This window comes from Dicentrarchus labrax, unplaced genomic scaffold (assembly GCF_905237075.1).
Source record: "Dicentrarchus labrax unplaced genomic scaffold, dlabrax2021, whole genome shotgun sequence".
In the NCBI taxonomy this organism is placed as follows: Eukaryota; Metazoa; Chordata; class Actinopteri; family Moronidae; genus Dicentrarchus; species Dicentrarchus labrax.
Window position 1 is genome coordinate 14,523,521 of NW_026136724.1, and position 18,646 is coordinate 14,542,166.

The 18,646-nt window shown below is 42.5% G+C and overlaps 1 protein-coding gene across 1 annotated transcript in view; it reads left to right on the top strand.

Annotated features, from left to right (window-relative positions):
• Positions 1-17,451, top strand: part of sema3aa (sema domain, immunoglobulin domain (Ig), short basic domain, secreted, (semaphorin) 3Aa) — a 31,671-nt gene extending 14,220 nt beyond the window's left edge. The window contains exons 3-17 of the mRNA XM_051392831.1: positions 966-1,028; positions 4,288-4,407; positions 5,246-5,336; positions 5,430-5,549; positions 7,561-7,703; positions 7,853-7,967; positions 8,059-8,128; positions 10,437-10,581; positions 10,787-11,006; positions 11,133-11,224; positions 11,338-11,379; positions 11,629-11,786; positions 13,524-13,591; positions 13,691-13,839; positions 14,757-17,451. Coding sequence (XP_051248791.1) covers positions 966-1,028; positions 4,288-4,407; positions 5,246-5,336; positions 5,430-5,549; positions 7,561-7,703; positions 7,853-7,967; positions 8,059-8,128; positions 10,437-10,581; positions 10,787-11,006; positions 11,133-11,224; positions 11,338-11,379; positions 11,629-11,786; positions 13,524-13,591; positions 13,691-13,839; positions 14,757-15,482 — 2,322 coding nt within the window. The 3' untranslated portion in view covers positions 15,483-17,451. The remainder of the gene's footprint in view (positions 1-965; positions 1,029-4,287; positions 4,408-5,245; positions 5,337-5,429; positions 5,550-7,560; positions 7,704-7,852; positions 7,968-8,058; positions 8,129-10,436; positions 10,582-10,786; positions 11,007-11,132; positions 11,225-11,337; positions 11,380-11,628; positions 11,787-13,523; positions 13,592-13,690; positions 13,840-14,756) is intronic.
• The last annotated feature ends 1,195 nt before the right edge of the window (positions 17,452-18,646 follow it).

Sequence of the window (18,646 nt, forward strand, 5' to 3'; positions counted from 1 at the left end):
TCACTCTTTTGTTCTGATCTTTGCGTCATTATGAGATAAAGACCAAAAAGCAGTGATTAAGCAAATCTAATGTAATTACCCTGAAATTGCATTGCAGATTCCCAAGAGAAGAAAACTCAGCTGATCTAGAGAGTAGATAAAGTCTAGGAATAGATTAAGGCATGTGTGTGTATTGTATGGACACAATAATGCATGTGCATACATTTCCTTTGTCTATCCACATCTGTGTGGCCACCAGCAAAAAAAGTGAGCTCAATCGCACCCAATTTCTGAGTGTATAATCATTCCCTTACTCATTACAGCTCACACATGCACCCTCGTATGCACCATATGTGTTTATAATTCATGTGACACCATGGGCCACAGATGGATTTGCCTTAAGGACAGTGCAAAGCCATCATTTATTTCATTGTGAAATAAATCTCTTCCAAAACAAGTAGTAGCAAAAGTATCCTTTCTCTTCATATTTGTAGTGAAAAGCACAACCATATGCTCAGGATTTGAATGGTAGAAAGGACTTTAACTTTTTAAATGTTATAATTTGAACCAGAGCCTATATTTAGACTATATAAATTGTCTATGTTGACAGAGCAAATCCACTATAGAGAGTTATCTTACTACATTCTGTAACCTTTTCAATTTCACGTAAACACGGTACATTTTTAAAATCCCTTTGTCCCCCTTTTCTAATCCACCTTGTTGCAGTCTACCATTATACTGTTTATAAAGCCATCCCTTAATCATACATACCCGGGGTATAGAAGGAAATAAGGAAGTGAGTAAACTAGGAATTGTTAATATGAAACATGACAAATCCAAAGTCATTCTCCTGGAAATACACAAATCTTGATTTCCTCTGATTCACTACATTGACTCACTTCCTTCCCTGATTCATGAAACAACATGTAAATCTCTCTTCCCCACATCCTGCATAGTATGACTTTGTCTTTTTCATATTTGCACAGATTGCATGGCCTGCCACCCCCTCTAAGAGGGATGAATGCAAGTGGGCAGGGAAAGACCTTGGGGTAAGTCCACATTCATGATGGCATCATCATTTGAGCTCTTCCCTACAATTTATGCTTCTATTGTTACGCAAATTGTATGGCTGTCCTGTGTAGTTCCATTCTTCAAATTTCTCTGGGATGTGTGTTTTGGTGGAAACAATACAGCATAGAAGAAGTTGCCTGGATCAAGCCTCCATACAAGAGCACTGTAGATGAAGGAAATTAGCTCTGATGGCACACTGTACTCTCTATAGGCCATCCCCCACTGACACCCACAACTAAACACACTGTATGACAGATGTTTGGTCACACTAAAGGTGTACACTGTGTCTCAGTGGCACAAGGACACTGACGCATTACTACAGAGGTTATTTGCTGCTGTTGGGAGTATGTTTATGGATGTGCCTCATTGTGCCTTATATGTACATATTTATGTGGGAGCGTGTTGTTTGAGTTCTCGTTATCTGGCACGGTGTGTTAGCTCACATGTGCCGTTCTGCACAAGTTTGCTGAACGCGTGCTATATGCCACCAGCTTTGTTTGTGTGCACGACGGTGGGTAGTCTGTGTGTTATCTGTGTGTTGCTTTTTGGATCGGCCCTCTCTGTGTTGTATCTGATCTTAATTTCATGGCTGGATGAGTCTGGAGTGCAGCGGCTGCAGGGTTTTAAGATTATCCAGAATTACAACATCCATTTAAATCACAGAGGTTTTACTGGGGTCTAACTCACCGCCAGCTCTTTTAGATTCTCGCACAAACACAAAGTTGCAACCACACAAGCAACACTACACCTTCGCTCCCTCACGGTGGAAAAGAGAGTGTGTTCTGGCAGCACAAAATCACACAAAAACACAATGATGAGGTATTTGCGTGCTGTGAAAATGTTTACTCTTGAAAATGAGGCAGTGAGAGCAGAGCCGGAGTGCAGCATGGAGAGACCTTGATTAGGACATTACTAAAGCATTCAGAGCTCCCAAAGTGATGCATTTCTCCAAACCACAATTTACAGCCGCAGAACAAATGTAACAGCTGCCCTCCAAAATGCCTGATGGCTGTATCATTCTCCTTGGCAGGATGAGTGTGTAACATTGCCCAGGTTGTTGCATTTGATTCAGTGAACAAAGGGTTCGGATTCACAATTTCATATAACTGCCTGATGTCATTTCCGATTATTTCTCCAGCTATTACAGATATTAAAAGAAAAATAACAGTCTGGAGTTATCCTACATTTCCAATGTATTTTCCATATTCAATTAGAGACCATAGCATAATCTCAAAATTCACTCAACTCTTCCAAATATATACAAACCCACATACAACTCTGTCCACTCATTTCGCCCATGGAAAGTCATCATCAATACTCAGTCCAAAGAGAGTCATTCGTTTTATCCCATAATGACTCATTTACCCTCTGCGGGTGTTGTGGTTTTCACATAATGACATGGTTTGTGATCAGGGAAGCCATTTTTCACCTGGAGGCAAGACAGGGCCGCATGTTTGAGTGACTTGCATAACTAACGTCTGTCAGTGTTTAGGTGCAACCTACCTACCACATAGCTAATGAGTCTAACCCGAAGACAGCCGTGTAAAATCCTAAACAGAGTTGACGTTGGGGGAGAGACTTATTGGAGTTGGTGAAATGCCTATAATAAGGGCGTGAGAATGATGAGGGGAGGGGGAGACATGTGCTCCCGCTGTTCAACGGCAGGAAACACAGAGGGTAAAGTCATTAAGCTCCACAGTCACATAGACACAGAGACGAGCAGGGTTGAGGTCAGCCACAAGACATCATGCAAGTTTAATCTTCCTCTGTGAACTCAGCAATAGTCCTGTGGCTGAAATGTGTTGTGGGGATAGTGGGTTAATGTTACACAGTTACAGTTGAAAGGTTTTGAGTGCTTTAATGAACCTCGGTCAGTTAGAAACTACTAGCCTATTACAGTATAACGTGATGAGTATAAAATTAGATTTCATATTAAAGAAGTAGTTTTGGGAGATTTTGGGCAATTGTGCTTATTTGCATTCTTGGCTGGGTGCAGTCACTTCCTGAAGTCGTGCTGACAGATTAAATACATTTGCTGGTGAACAGATTTTGTTACCTTTGCACATAGCCAGGCTTCTAATGCCCTGGTAAGCTAACAGGCTGCTAGCTCCAGCTTTAACTAAACACAAAATGTCCAACTATTCCTTTAAACAGATTACTGAGGAGGAGAAAGAGTCGGAGCTTAAACATGAGTTTCTGCCTTTTTGGATAATAGCAGGAAATTTAGTTTTTTTGGAAAAGGTTTGCAGTGTGTGATCCCAGACTCAATTTTGGTGTTGTACTGGAAAATGTCATCACTCCAAACCTGAACTCAGGGAAGCCTCATATCCATTTATGTCTCATATGTGGGACATTTCAAATCATCAAACCGAAATGTCAGTGAGGTTTAGAAGCCTGCAGAGATACATGTGTTAAAGGGAGGAAGAAAGAATGATAATTTGGCTGTCTGCATGTGATGTGATGTGATGTGTGTACTGTGTTTCCAAATCCCCAAGCAAATGTGTACTTATTTGTTAGGTGGATATTCAGCATGTATTTATAATAAGGCAAACCCAAAGCTAATCTCTTAAACACATGTGCCCAAATCAACTCCTTGAGGCTGCTAATAACCCTCCTACATTAACCAATCCCGTTGATTAGCACTCTAATAAACAGTCTCACACCACTGGGACTATCAGCATGTGCTGGAAAGCCAACCCAAATACCCTCAGTAAATTCAAACATATGGATCATTAAATATCTGAGGTGGATTTGCCTGATTTGACTTACAGGTGGGATTTCCTTGAAGGAGACTCAGTTTCCAACAATAAGTCTTTTCCAAACCAACTGGAAAGTCCCTGCTTTAAAGGGAATTCCAACAGAGCTGTTCTCTATTCTCAAATAGCCTCTGCTTTCGATTAGTCTCTTTTTTCAGTTGAATAACGTCAGGGCTTTTCTCTATTAAAAGTGTTACCATTGTGTTCATAAAGGATAAAACTTAATTTAAACTTTATGATACGGATGAGGTTAATGCTAACACGTGCAATCTCTTTCATAAAAATCCCAAAAGGTTCACATGCTTTACAAGGCTATATAATGCTATGCTGGTAGGATTACTACATAAACAGAGACAGATACTGCACACATATGAATGTACATAAATGTACTTTAAATCTCTTTGCCAGCTGTATGTCTCACTGTATAAAATTATACATTTTGGTTTGGGTTTTGATTTTCCTTATCTAATTTTTTTTTCAGAAAGAGTGTAATAACTTCATCCGGGTCCTCCAACCCTACAACCAGACCCATCTGTACATCTGTGGCACAGGAGCCTTCCACCCCATCTGTGCTTTTCTGGAAATGGGCAAGAGGGCAGAGGTAATACATCGGGTGCAATAATGTCGGTTCAACCAAAATGTGTGGATTTTTCAATATTTTAAATCAGTTATATATATGCAAAAGGTAATTTAAATCTCAATTGTGCATTCATTAAGGAGTCGTGAAACTAATCAAAGAAATGATATGTTATTTCCCCTTAAACTTATTTGAGCACAGCATATCCACTGACTGAGTATGTGCTCACACCCACATTTTTCTGTTGAGCCCAGCAGTAATCATTCCCTTCATTGATTAATTTCTCATCAATGTTTTCCTTTGTGTGAAGAAGTGGGAAAAAGTGGTCACTACATGGTTCGGAAATTAAAGAAACATCTACCCTACATAAAAGTTTAATCAGTCATCTTGATAAAGGTCTACAGGTTAATCAATGTGCCAGCATGGGTCCTGCAGTCCGACAATGGGGAGGGGAATGACTGTTTGCACCATGCAGGTTTTGGGTATAGAAGACTCTGTATGAGTTCCCTGGAGTTAAAAGTAGTGTTGTCAGTAATTGCTTTAAAGAAAACTGAATAAGTTAGGTCTCTCTTTTGTGACTTTTCTTTTAATATACTCAAAGAGTCTGACTGCTACTTATTACCTTCTTTATTATGTTAGTCCTTTTTTTTATTGTAGATCTGTAACCAAAGCAGAACAAGTCATCAGTGTAAAATCATGTTGTTGCTCATGTCTGGCCTGACGTTGTGGTGCATCCAATCACAAATGCAGTGTGCTATAATGAGAATTTGTCATTTGAAACACAGGCTATAAATGTACCTTTAGCCCGGCTTAATGTGGCTTTCACTGGCCTCATTTTGAACTTTGACCCTTTCCACCACAGGACAACATCTTTCGACTGGCCTCACATTTCGAGAATGGCCGCGGGAAAAGCCCCTATGACCCCAAAATGCTGTCGGCCTCACTTCTGATCGGTGAGTTTGATCTCTGGCTTGATTAGTTCCAGGAAGTACGCATTCGCTTCAGATCTGGTCATTTGTTCCTAACTACACTTTTCTCACTGACAGATGGAGAGCTGTACTCTGGCACATCTGCTGATTTCATGGGAAGGGACTTTGCTATTTTCCGTACCCTGGGAGATCATCATCCAATCAGAACAGAGCAGCATGATTCAAGATGGCTGAATGGTAAAAAAAATGTAAAGTTTTAATGTGAAGAAAGTATCAACTAAATTAACTGGTATTTCTAGTTTTCTGGATGAAAACAAAAGTTGTGTTCTCCTAGAAATTTAGAAGTGAAATTTAATATCCTACTGTATTATTGTCATTGCAGCCGGTTAAAAAATGTGGGCTTTTCCGGGGGGTTTAAGAGGCCATTTGCATTTACGAGCTTACAGTGGTGTTCAGACTGAAAAACCCAGATAACATACATTTCCAAACAGTCCAACAAACTTTACTATTAAAGTAAAATTGGACACTTGTGGCCTGCATAAACCTCAGCTATTCAGTACAAGGTGGAAGTAAACCCTGGTCATTGACCAGTTTTGGAAAAACAATACCACTGAGCTTTTCAACAGACTTTGAGGCATTAAATTCTCTCACAAGCCTCAAGTCTCCAATCATTTCCATTCATGTGCAGACATCAGATCAGAGCCCATTCACAAAGTCACTGGATTTGCCTGTGCTAGTAAGATTAGCGCGGCAGTGAAGGTTATTGACTGTTCAGTCTGTCTGGCTATCTTTCGGCACCACAGAGGACTTAGGGAGCTACAAAAGGTCAGTTTGAACCTTTCCCTCAAGCTGTGCCATCCCTTTTCCCCTCTTTCCCACAGAACTAATCCGCTCTCAGCTGTTTTCCTGTAGTGGAGTCAAATTCCTCTCAGTTCCCCTCAACCAGTAAGCCCCCCCCCCCAGCACCATCAAAAATCACAAACACTGTTCTCTGCAGTGCTGATTGCTGTGACATATTAATAAAGAGCGATTTTAAAAGGGAGAAGTCATTGTTATCGCGTTAATCCCCATCGATCTTTCACCTTGTTCAAACAAATACGCCAGGGGGGATTGTATCCATTCGACCCAGCAAAATCCAACTCCTTTTCCACAAAGGGGGGATTGTAATTGCATGGATTACTAGGATGGGGATATTCTATTGAGGCTTTATCAACAAGGTTACATGGTACTCAAATGTAACAAGAGAGAAAGTTGGGAATGAATTCTTAATAGGAGCGGATTCTATAAAGGATTTAGGGTTAAACGGTAGCTTTGGCTTTGCTGGTCTTGATCCATACAATTTATTTACACATCTCTTCACCCTTTAATGCCCTCACACTCACAGCATTGAGGTTGGATTAAACCTCTACTGAATAAAGTAGCCTTTTGTTGGGAATTAAATGTAATGAATTGTGTGACCTCAGTAGTTGGCGACACCGGCAGAAGCCTTTTTTTTGTATGCAAAGGCATGCACAGTTGAATTTATGAACGTGTAGATTTAATGGCGTATTCACAATAGAGGTATGAAGCGTGTGTGGGGTACACATGATTCATGCCAGAAGTCTCGCACCCGCACAGCGCTTATAAATCTGCTTTCCACTTTGGCCACACTTGTCTTTTTCACAGCTACTCTATATCCTAAACGGCCATGGAGGCGTAACATGGCACTGCTTGTTTCTCTCCAGCTAACCCCTGAGCTTTTAGACACAGGCTCGTTTTACGCGTGACGACGCCTCAGTGACTGCGGCCACTTTTCCTTAGTCCCTCTGCCCCCTTCAAGTCGATAGATATCCCGGGCCCTAAGGCCTCTGCCTCGCCCGTTTAGCTTTGATTTCCTCTTGCACTTAAAGTCGAGATAAATTTATTCACGTGTTACCCGGGACAATCAGAGCCATGTGTGTTTGTGAGGATGTGGTCTAGAGACAGGGGTTATGTGGGATTTGGACTTGGAGGGCTCACTTGGGGTAAAGTCAGATACTGTAACACCAGGGTGTAAAGTGAATGGCTGTTATTACTGAGCCGTGACTGGAGAATATCATGGGGGATTGGTTTCAGAAGTGTAAAATCGGGGTGAGAGGATTGCCATTGGGGCAGAGGTTGGATCGTAAAATTAAGTTTGTTCAAAGGGTGTGTGTCAGACAAATGTGTGCATATTTCACCACGTACAATAGTGTTTCTGTGCTTTATTCATTTTCTTATTCTCCTCTAGACCCCAGGTTCGTAGGTGTAAACTTGATCCCAGAAAGTGACAACCCTGAAGACGACAAGATCTTCCTGTTTTTCAAGGAGAACGCAATGGATGGAGAGCACACTGGCAAGGCTACCATCGCCAGGATAGGACAACTGTGTAAGGTAACAACACACACAAACAAAATCCTCATCGCAGTTTACTAAGATTCATAATTATTTCTCATATATCTGCACGGTCTTACAGGAATAACCACATGTTAATGTCAGAGTTTACAGCAATCCATTGAGTGTTTTTGTGTTTTGTAATACAGAATGACATGGGAGGTCACAGGAGTCTGGTGAACAAGTGGACCACTTTCCTCAAGGCCCGGCTAATGTGTTCAGTGCCCGGGGTCAACGGCATTGATACACACTTTGATGAGCTACGTGAGTGTGTATTCTCTATTTTGTGTAAGAAGAAAAGTTGACCTCGCAGACTCAGATCTCACCTTCACCCTTCCTTACTTTGTATTTGCAGAGGATGTGTTTCTCATGAGCTCCAAGGACCCAAAGAATCCAGTTATCTACGCTGTATTTACCACATCCAGGTACACACCCGTCCAAATCTTTTCATGATGTCCTCCAAAATGTGTGTGCAAAGGCTCAAATTCTCAAATAGCTCGACAGACGCTGGTAGTATCATATTTGTTTTGTTGATTTGTTGCTAGGAGATCAGAAGGAGCTGATATATATTCAGCGGGCAACCGTCCTGGACAAGTTATTTCCTCTGTATTTGAAAAACACACACGCTTCACATTTCCTTTCAAAAATTCTTCCTTTTCACATCCTTTATTCCCTTTATCTGTAATTTCCTAACCGCTTTAAATGACATGGCAGGATGCGAGCAACTGAGCATGCCCCCGTCAAATTCCCAGACAGCGCTCCACGTCCTGTAATCCACTTACAGGTGTCTTACGGTTGCTTTCCCCTCTCATTGTTCCCCTCCCCAGATTGGAGATTGCTTTAGGCCGATTTTGCCCGTTCCCCTGCTACCTGTCCCCCCTTTTCATTGAAACCTTGGCAGAGGCTTGTAGGGAAACAGATTATGGAGCAGGAGGGAGCGAGAGAAATACGATATTCACTCAGCAGGAACGCACGTCTCTCCCCTGGCCGCCGCCCCAGCCTTGAATGGGGTTTTCAGAGGCGGGTGTGGCTCTATCGAAGCATGCGGAGAGGTGAAGGCATGGGGCATGGCAGATAAGTGAGTTGAAATGGCACAGATGGTGGCACTTATCATGATGATGATGAATTAGCATTTGGGAAGGAGGAGGGGGTATTTTGTGGCCAGTAGTGTCTCTGACTCGCTTTGAAAGGAGGACAAACACTTCACCATCAATCACCGCTAATGATAAGACAAGCTGAATAGAACAGCGGTGCAGGCTAACGCATCCTGACAGGCGGCTTGCATCACTAGGCCCGTATGGCTTTTCTCAGCTTTCTGGAACGTATTCAAAGCAAGAGGTCGGTGCGCGGTGGTGGGCGTACACCTACGTGCCCACATGTGTGCCTGTGCTCACACACATACCCACATGCACGCTTTAAAATTCAATTATGGGGCATTGAGGAATTAGAGTGGTTTAATTGGTTTTCTAAGTGGCCGGTTTTCCGAGATGAATAGAGCAGAGATTCAGAGGGACCGGCTTTTAATATCACTGCTTAATGAGGCACAAAGAAGCTGCCACTGACAGATCAATGTTTGATTGTGCTGCTGTTTGTGTGTGTACGTGCATTTTTGTGGGGTCGACTGAATTTGTGTGCCTCTCTCTCAAAACTGTGTGTATCTGCACAAACACATGTTCGCCCTTCTTCTTAAGCATAGATATTGGAGTGTCTTTTTATGCCCCTGGAGTTAATTGAATTTCTCTGTAATTAACATTTTCAAATGCTAATCCATTCATCTTCCACGCTTTGGTGGGTACTGTCGGCTTGTGTGTATGCAAGCCACATCAATAATTAGTCTGATACAACTTCCCATTGCAGTCAGCAAGACAAAGGACGTCCCGATTCTTATTGAAGCATTTTGTTCCTCAAATTGCGAGAGACTTTGCTGTCTAAATTCAAATCTGCCATCTGTAAAAAACAAAACGATGATGAATGAACATCAAACCTGCAAGCATATAATTCAAATCTACAAAACTGTGAAACAGATCCTCCTTATATGCAGTCAGAGGTAATGGACTTGATGGCTTTAAATGACCAGCTTACTTTGTCACAATCTCCATGTGAATATTTTAATAGCTGTTTTGGAATATATATATATATATATATATCATGGAATATTCCTGTGAAACTCTCAAATCTTCCACTTTAATGAGTCACCGCTCAAATTGCTCTTTTCTGGATGACCTAGGACAGAGCATGAATTGAAATAAAATCCACATCATATGCCTTTTTTTTGCATGATTGATTGACCTTGCCTGCTTTGGACCTCCGTCTGGCTAGAGAAAGCAAAACCCACCCATCTGGCTCGAGCGAGCGCTCACAAAAATATTGGAGGGGATTTCAAATATGCTCTAAAGCAGGTCTCCTGTTTTGTTGGTGGGGTGCCCAAATTCCTGTCTGTTCTCAAGAGGCTGGAAGCAATCAGAGTGAAGTTCCAATCTGTCATTCCTGTACTTAGGTAATGACAGCCTTGCTCCCCTCCATCTTTGTGTGATGAAGGGTCATTTTGTTGTCTTTCTTCAGTATTTCACAAGCTCCTAATCCCTGTCTTGTGACCGATCATTTATGAATCCCTTTTGTTTGTCTCTGTCATCTTTCTTCATTTCATCGCCCTCTCACTCCCTCCCTTTCTTCTTTCCTAAACTCTTTTTCTCTTTTTGTCTCTTACCACTTTCTCTCCCTTTTTCTCCACAGTAACATCTTTAAAGGCTCCGCAGTTTGTATGTACAACATGGCAGATATCCGGAGGGTTTTCCTGGGTCCCTACGCCCACAGAGATGGACCCAACTACCAGTGGGTGCCTTTCCAAGGGAGGGTGCCATACCCCCGCCCTGGCACTGTGAGTCTCCACATAAACAATTGACCATAAATGCAGTCACACAGAAAATGTAAAGCACTGCTTGTCTTGTTGTCTGGTGTTGTTGATTATGTATATACTGCTGGCTGCATAACAAATTGCATTGGGGATAATAAAGATAACCGTGAACCCCTTGAATCTTGAACCCCTCATTCTTGAACTTGTGTTCTCCCGATTTGATTCTCAGTGCCCCAGTAAGACATTTGGAGGATTCGACTCCACCAAGGACCTCCCAGATGATGTCATCACCTTTGCCAGGGGTCACCCAGCCATGTACAACCCAGTGCACCCAATAGGCGGGCGTCCCATCATGGTTCGGACGGATGTGGACTACCAGTTCACCCAACTGGTGGTGGACAGAGTGGAGGCAGAGGACGGACAGTATGATGTCATGTTCATCGGGACAGGTAAACAACTTTGTCTTTGTCATTTGCTTTGTGTATTCACATGTATTTTTTCATTCATGATCAAGATAAAAACAGACACAGATAGATGTGCACACACTGCTATATTCTATATCTATTTTCTTTCAGACATGGGCACAGTGTTGAAGGTGGTGACGATCCCCAGAGAGAGCTGGCATGACCTGGAAGAGGTGGTGCTGGAAGAGATGACTGTCTTTAGGGTATGACATTGAAAATTGAGTGTTAACAACAATTTATGACACTGATGGCTATAAAAATACACATGTAGATAGATGTGGTAGTAAAGCAGCTGTACTGTATTTGTTTTGTGCAGGAGCCTACACCCATTACTGCTATGGAGCTGTCCACCAAGCAGGTAAAGACTTGTTTTCGCACATAATAATTTACCCAAAAGCTGTTGAAAGGGTTTCAAGTTCAAGTGAAACAAAAAAAAAGTGAGAACTTCTGGGTCTTTATGCAAACACTGATATCCAAAAACAAAGATATCTAATGTGCCTACTGAGAACCAAAGCCACAACCGCCTCCTTTTTACTAGAACCTTTCCAACTGAGTCACGCAGGAATATAAAATTTTTACGTCCTCGCTCTTTCTTTTGCTCCCACAGCAACAGCTGTACCTTGGCTCGGCCCTGGGTGTATCGCAGATGTCTTTACACCGTTGCGAGGTGTATGGGAAAGCTTGCGCTGAGTGCTGCCTGGCCAGAGACCCTTATTGCGCTTGGGACGGTACCGAGTGCTCCAGATACTTTCCTACTGCCAAGAGGTAGGAGCATGCACACACCAAACACATCTTTGACCTTTATTTATCCTCAGAGGGTTTGCTGAGCCTGCATGCTTCCTTTCAGCAACATCCTGCCTTTGTATTAATGCCGTCACACCTGGGAGTTATCAGTACACCTGCATTCTGCTGTTACAATTGGCTTTAAATGCTTTGCTCAAGGGCATCTCGCTATGCAACCTTGTTTCTCTGACCTCAGACCTACACTGGCCTATTAGCAAGCGCTGTGAATCCAAAAAAAGGAACACGGATACACAGTACAAGCCAAAACATCTAAACATGGAAGTAATCTGGAGTCAGAATATTACGCAGGCACAAAATACAGTCATTAAATACGCACAGGCTCATTCCAAGAGATACAATCCAGTTGTTTTGAGCTGTGATCCCGTCAACCTGCAGCCAAGATGCACACACACACACACACACACACACACACACACACACACACACACACACACACACACACACGCACAGACATAAAGAAACACACGTGCATAGACATCTACACAAGCATACACACACACACACTAAATTATAGCCAACAGGAGCTGTCTGACCGCTTCACCCTGCAGCCAGGAGGTATGAACACACACACCCTCAAATTACCCTCTGCTGTATCCAGCGGGATTAGGCTGACCACTACGGCCCTCACACACACACACAAACAGTACTACACCCCTGCATCTCATTCATCCAGAACTTCTCACACCAGCAGAAGTAGGCCAGTGGGTATACTCCAGCTTGGCAGGGTTACGGAGGAGGTGGCACACCCCGTGGTTAAGGCCAGGACCGGCTCCTCTCAGCTCTCCTCCGCACTGCAAATATTTTCCCTCCCAGAATGAGAACCAGACACCCGGCCCCGCACGTGCTTAGACGGCCAAAAAAGACAGGAATGTTTAGCCCAGGAAAGGCAAAGAGGAGGGACATGTGTGAGAAAGAGACAGAAAGACGATCAAATGTATATGACAAACAGAAGTAAAGAAGGAGGGATGTTAGTGGCCATATTTTATGTGCAGAAGTCACACACACACACACACACACACACACACACACACACACATTGACCATTTCCCTCCATCTGTTTCCTTTTTGCCTCTGACGGTTTCTACTTTTTTCCTCTACCTACTTTATTCCCTTCTTTCCAACCCTCGCCTCACCTTTGGCTTACCCCACCTCTCTCCCTGCTTTGATTTTTACAGCACCCGTCAGAGACTTTAAACATAACCATGACAACTAGGGACAGGGGAGACACATTCGCAGTTAGTCAGTAAAGCCAAGCTATGAAAACACCTTGCGATTGCAGTGGAAAAAAAAAAAAAAAATCTGAATAACATTGTTGACTTTCATATCGAGAGGACAAAGAGCGGGGGTCTGCTTTTACAAGGCATTTCAAGGGCGGAACAATACTGTATGTGTTTCATAATATTGCCTCATCAGAAGGAAATGAAGCACACTGTTTCATTGCTCGGCAAGTTTATGTTTCTTAAATTCTGCCAGGGTTTCTTTTTTTTTTTACCCATGTGATTTTACAGTGGAGTGAAGGTGGAATAAATACTCAGTTTCTAGCCCTGAAGCTGATTGTGCCATAGCGTTGGGTAACATTGCCCCCTAGTGGTTGAAAATAAACAGTACAGAGAACAGAGAATGTGATAAGTGCCTTCCTAGTCTATATTGCAGAACACGTGTTGCTTAAATTTCACTTTCTTTCTGGTTTCTTCTCAGGCGAACGAGACGACAGGACATCAGGAATGGAGACCCTCTCTCCCAGTGCTCAGACCTTCAACATCATGGTACCTTAATGGCCACGCACACACACAGCACCTACACTCTCTCCCTTTCTTGCCACACACTTCTCACTCCTCTGTCTGTGTGTGTTTTGGTTTGAGTAGAAGACACCGAGGGCTTAGGAGGCAGCGTGGAGGACAGGAGTGTGTATGGCGTGGAGAACAGCAGCATGTTCCTGGAGTGCAGCCCCAAGTCTCAGAGAGCGCTCATTTACTGGCAGCTGCAGAAGCCCAATGATGATCGCAAGCACGAGGTTTGTGTGTTTCTCCTGTTGTTTCTGCAGCTGGATGATAGTCACACCTCCCAATTGAGACTGTTTCACGCTAATTAAATCGCTGCAAACAAAACATCTCTCTGCCAAAGGCTACAGCTTTCCCTCTCTGTGTTATCATGTAATGACCTCTGACCCCTTTGACCTTTAACCTCAGTGACATACAGAGGGTGGAAACTTTGGGGTGTGGATGTTTAGACTGACTTCTGACCCTATGATGTAACTTTTGACTCACTTTGTGCTGTGACTGTATTTGTCTAACCGGGTGTGTAGGCACTGGTGAGGCAAAGAAATACAATCCAGAAAGTCCAGTTTGAGTAACAGATCCATGAGTTATAAGGCTTATCAGATGCAAATCACTGCACAGCAGGTTATAATGTTATGAGGAATGATTTTACTTCTCTGGAAAGCTATCAAGGCAGCAATCATTTTATCTTACAAAAACATCTTCATCCAGATGCCTCTGCGTTGACACCCTCGCTACTTCAAAATAATAGCCCTGGTTTTTTTTGGTAATGCTGTCGGAACATGACAATACCGTGCATTGAACCTTTGGACAAATCCAAACGCCTTTCCTCCTGATTTTTGAACTGGTGCCTTAGAACCTTAAAACCTCTCGGGAACCACTGCTTATTTTTTTCACATTGACCTGCTTAAGGAGGAAACCAATATGACACTTACAGTGGTGTGATGTGAAAATTTGTTTAACCTTATAAAAAACACATTTGAAAATAATTACTAAATATTATTTCCTGGAAACCCATATCAGACAATATTTTTATTCCTAAAACATGTGTGGAGGGGATTTTTAAGTCATAAATTGTCAAGTCTTGACAGGAACACACCTGTTGTTTACTAGCCTTTTTCTAATTTTTGTCTTTCTCTCTGTATTTTTTCAGATCAAGCTAGATGACAGGGTCCTCCGTACAGACCAGGGCCTGCTCATACGCAGTCTGACCCAGTCTGACACAGGTATCTACCACTGCCAGGCTGTCGAACACGGCTTCATCCAGCCTCTTATGCGTCTCAACCTCCAGGTCATCCCCACCCAGAAACTGGGTGACATCCTACCTGGACTTCCCGGTGCAGGAGGCGGGGTAGGTCAGTCTGCCAAGCACAGATTGTGGTATCGAGATTTCCTGTCTCTCTTGGACCACCCGGACCTCAACAGCGTGGAGGAGTTTTGTGATCGAGTTTGGAAGAAAGAGCGCAAACAGAAGAGGGGGAAGACGCCCAGCGGCAACGGTCAGGGTAAACCTGACAGCACCGGCGGTTCCAACTCTGGTCTGCGGCCTAAAGCTCCTAACACCCAGAAGCAGCAAGCCAGTCCACCACAAAGCAGGCCATGGCTCCAGGCTGGAGCTCCAACAGTGGAAGGGCCAGTTAGGAGCCAGAATGCCCAGAAAGGTCAACAAAATCTGGGCATGTTAAGTGGCCAGGCACCTAAGAACAACCAGAAGACGCAAAACGGCCAGAAGGGGCAGGGCAGCGCGGCTGGTTCTCAGGTTGTGGGGGGGTCTAGAGCGAGCAGCCCGCACGCGACCAAGTGGAGACGGATGCAGGAAAATAAGAAGGGACGCAACAGGAGGACCCATGAGCTTCAAAGACCTCCACGTAGCGTTTGAGAAAAAAGCACAGAGATGCACACATGCAACCAGATCTACACACACAAGCACAAACCCACGCATCCACACATATACACACAAGCACATTCTATAGATTGTGTATCCAATGTATGATTCAGTGACCTCGCCATAAGAACAGCAGAACAAGAAACCAATGAAAAAAGACAACAACACACACTTTTAGGTAGAAATACATGAACTGCACTTGTGCAACAACAATAAAAGCTCTCATTGAAAGACATACACAAATGCACATAACCTGTGAAGAGGACAAAGACGAACAGAGGACTGAAAAACTGGAATGCATACTGTAAATGTGTGAGGATATGGCTGGTTGCCTGGGATACTGCCTGGCAGACACTTCAACCTCCTGTACATAAGCTACTAAAATAAGACTGGGACAAAAATGTTTAGTGAGGTGTTTGTTGGTAAGCAGATGGACTTAATATGCTGAGAGGACAGTTGTGGAGACATTAATAGATACACAGACATTTATGGAAGCAGAGATTATGCATTCATTGCGGCCTGCTGCCCTCTTTGACCTGAGCATGTGAACTGCAAGATAGTGTACATGGAATGGATTAAATCTCTTAGTTTGAAGAACTGTTTGAGGAGAAAAGAGCCTCCCATCTAGTCTTTCAAGTCCCGACAGACAACAGCACCCTCAAAAGGAGAAAAGGGAAGGGTTGCAGCTCACCTCGTGGTGTGCGCAGCTTGCACCAGTGGCCCGTCATGTTGTTTAAAAACAAATAGAAGCATTATTACATGCAAAAACTGCAAAAGTCATGCCAGGGTGCAGAGAAAGTGCTTTATTGTAACCTTCTCCACCTGAGGCTGAGAAAGCATTGTGCATGTTGTTGTCAATCAATGTTTTAATAAGCTAGTTATTTTATGGAATTCTAGAGGCTTTTTTTTTTTTTTTTTTTACACCCTATCTAAAAAAAAAATGTTACATTTTTTTGGTTTTTTTTATATTTACTTTCCTTTCCAGACCGGTGCTTCTATTTTTGGGGCAAAAATCACAAGCAACATAGTAGTCTCATTGTGCATTATCCCTTCTGCTCCCGAGGATTCTGTGTAAGTTATTATGTTGTTGCTTTTTCTGGGATTTATAGAATCTGGGCACGAATTCCAGTTGTAGGCTATGCTAAAAACCCAGTCTGAAATAGACTGTCAGTTGTTTTGTGTACATATATACAACAAACTTAACTCTCTGTGTATATACAGTACATATACAGTACAAGAACACCACTTGATTATTATTTATTTCTCATTGTTTTGTGAAAGGGTTGCATTTATTTTTGATATGGTATTTTTGGCTCATCAATATATTGGAGAAACAATAGCAACAGCAACTAAGAAAACTTTGATGGACCAACTGGTTGAAACTGTGTCAAGGAATCCCTTTTTGGGGATAAAAAGGGTTGAAAAAAGACTTCAGTTTAGGAGCACGAGTACAGGGGTTTGTGTCATTAACTAAATCCCACTAATGATAAGCACAATTTTGTCTCTTTTGACTTTCATAACAAATGTTTTCCTTTTTCCCAAATCCATCCAACATGTCGTTATTCATCCAGTAGCCATTATGTGTAAGATAATTCCCCAATCTGAAAAACATTAGCTGTGAATCTCTGTAAGAAATAGTGGAGAAAAATGTTAAATCTAGTCTGAAGGAGAAGACACGTTATACTGCATGTGAATGCTACCTACAGTAAGTGCATCTTTTTTATCGTCTCTTTACGTGTTTTGTGTGAGAGGTAAAGTTCCCTTAAAGCAAGGTGTGAATTACTTCTGTCCTTTTGCCAAAACAGTGATATTAACAACTCAAGATACTGTGGCCAAAGCTGTGTAAGGTCCTCAATCTTCAACAATGGTACCTCCTGTCTCCCATGTCCCCTTAATACATGACAAGAGTAATGTGTCGATGCAATAAATTAGAGCAGACAGTGTTCTCTACCAAAACTACAAAGTTTGGTGTGTCCCTGATTCGGGTCTCTCCCTCAGAGTTAGAAAAGTGAGAGAGCTGAAAGTTACCGCTGCTGTAACACAGTTCTTTCTGGCATGCATTCAGTTGTCTAAATAAACATCTCCGTAAAAAAACGGTTCCTTTGTTCTCATTTCAGTCAAAAACCTTCTGCACACAGTGTCCCCAGTCTCATTCTATTTCATGTAGGATAACACAAAGGGCTTAAGCTTTCAACAGTTTTATGTTTGCTAGACGAAACACTGTGCATACAGGATCTTATATATACGGTCTGCAAGAAAAGGTCTGTAACAAATTATTGAAAAGCATCAGCAGACGCAAATGCTCACTGAATGGTCATTTTACCCAAATTATATAAAAAGTCGGCAGCCATGCTAGTCGCTCTCAAAAGGCTGAACTTTGAGCTAAATGCTCCAAACGACGGTGCTAACACACTGATGTTTAGCAGGTATAATATTTACTGTGTTCACCATCTTAGTTTAGCATATTAGCACTAAACACAAATTACCGCTGATGGAAATGACATTAGTTTTGCAGGTATTTAGTCATAAACCAAAGTATTGGACAGATTAAGGGTTTAATCTGATTATGATGTCAGAGAAAAGTCAAGGATTCACCACAGTTATTAGAGTTCATTTTGCAGGGGACATGAATATTTTTGACTCATTTCACAACAATCCATCCAATAGTTCTGGAGAAATTTCACTAAATGCCACAAATGTCACACCTCAAGGTGATGCTAGAGGAAAGGTCAGCAGATCACCAAAGCTGGATTTTCCCTCTGGTACCATGAACGTCTGTACACATTTTTTAAAAGTTTTTATGGGTTTATTTGATGGTGATAGATGATGATATACACAGGAAAGGAAGAAGAGAGAGAGGGGATGACATGTAGCAAATCGCCACAGGCTGGAATCAAACCCAGGCTGCAGCAGTAAGGACTGAGCCTCAGTGCATGGGTCAATTTTGTGGCAATCCATCAAGTAGATGTTGAGATATTTCATTGGATAAGTGAAAACACTGACCTGCTGGTGCCATCCTTGAATAAAATATCATCAGGAATGTATCCTTCCAGAAATACTGTCCCGCTTATCCCAGATAATCCACAGAATATGCTGTCAACAGTTTTCATAGGGACAATTTCTTTAGATAGATCCAGTGGCAATTTATCACAGCAAGC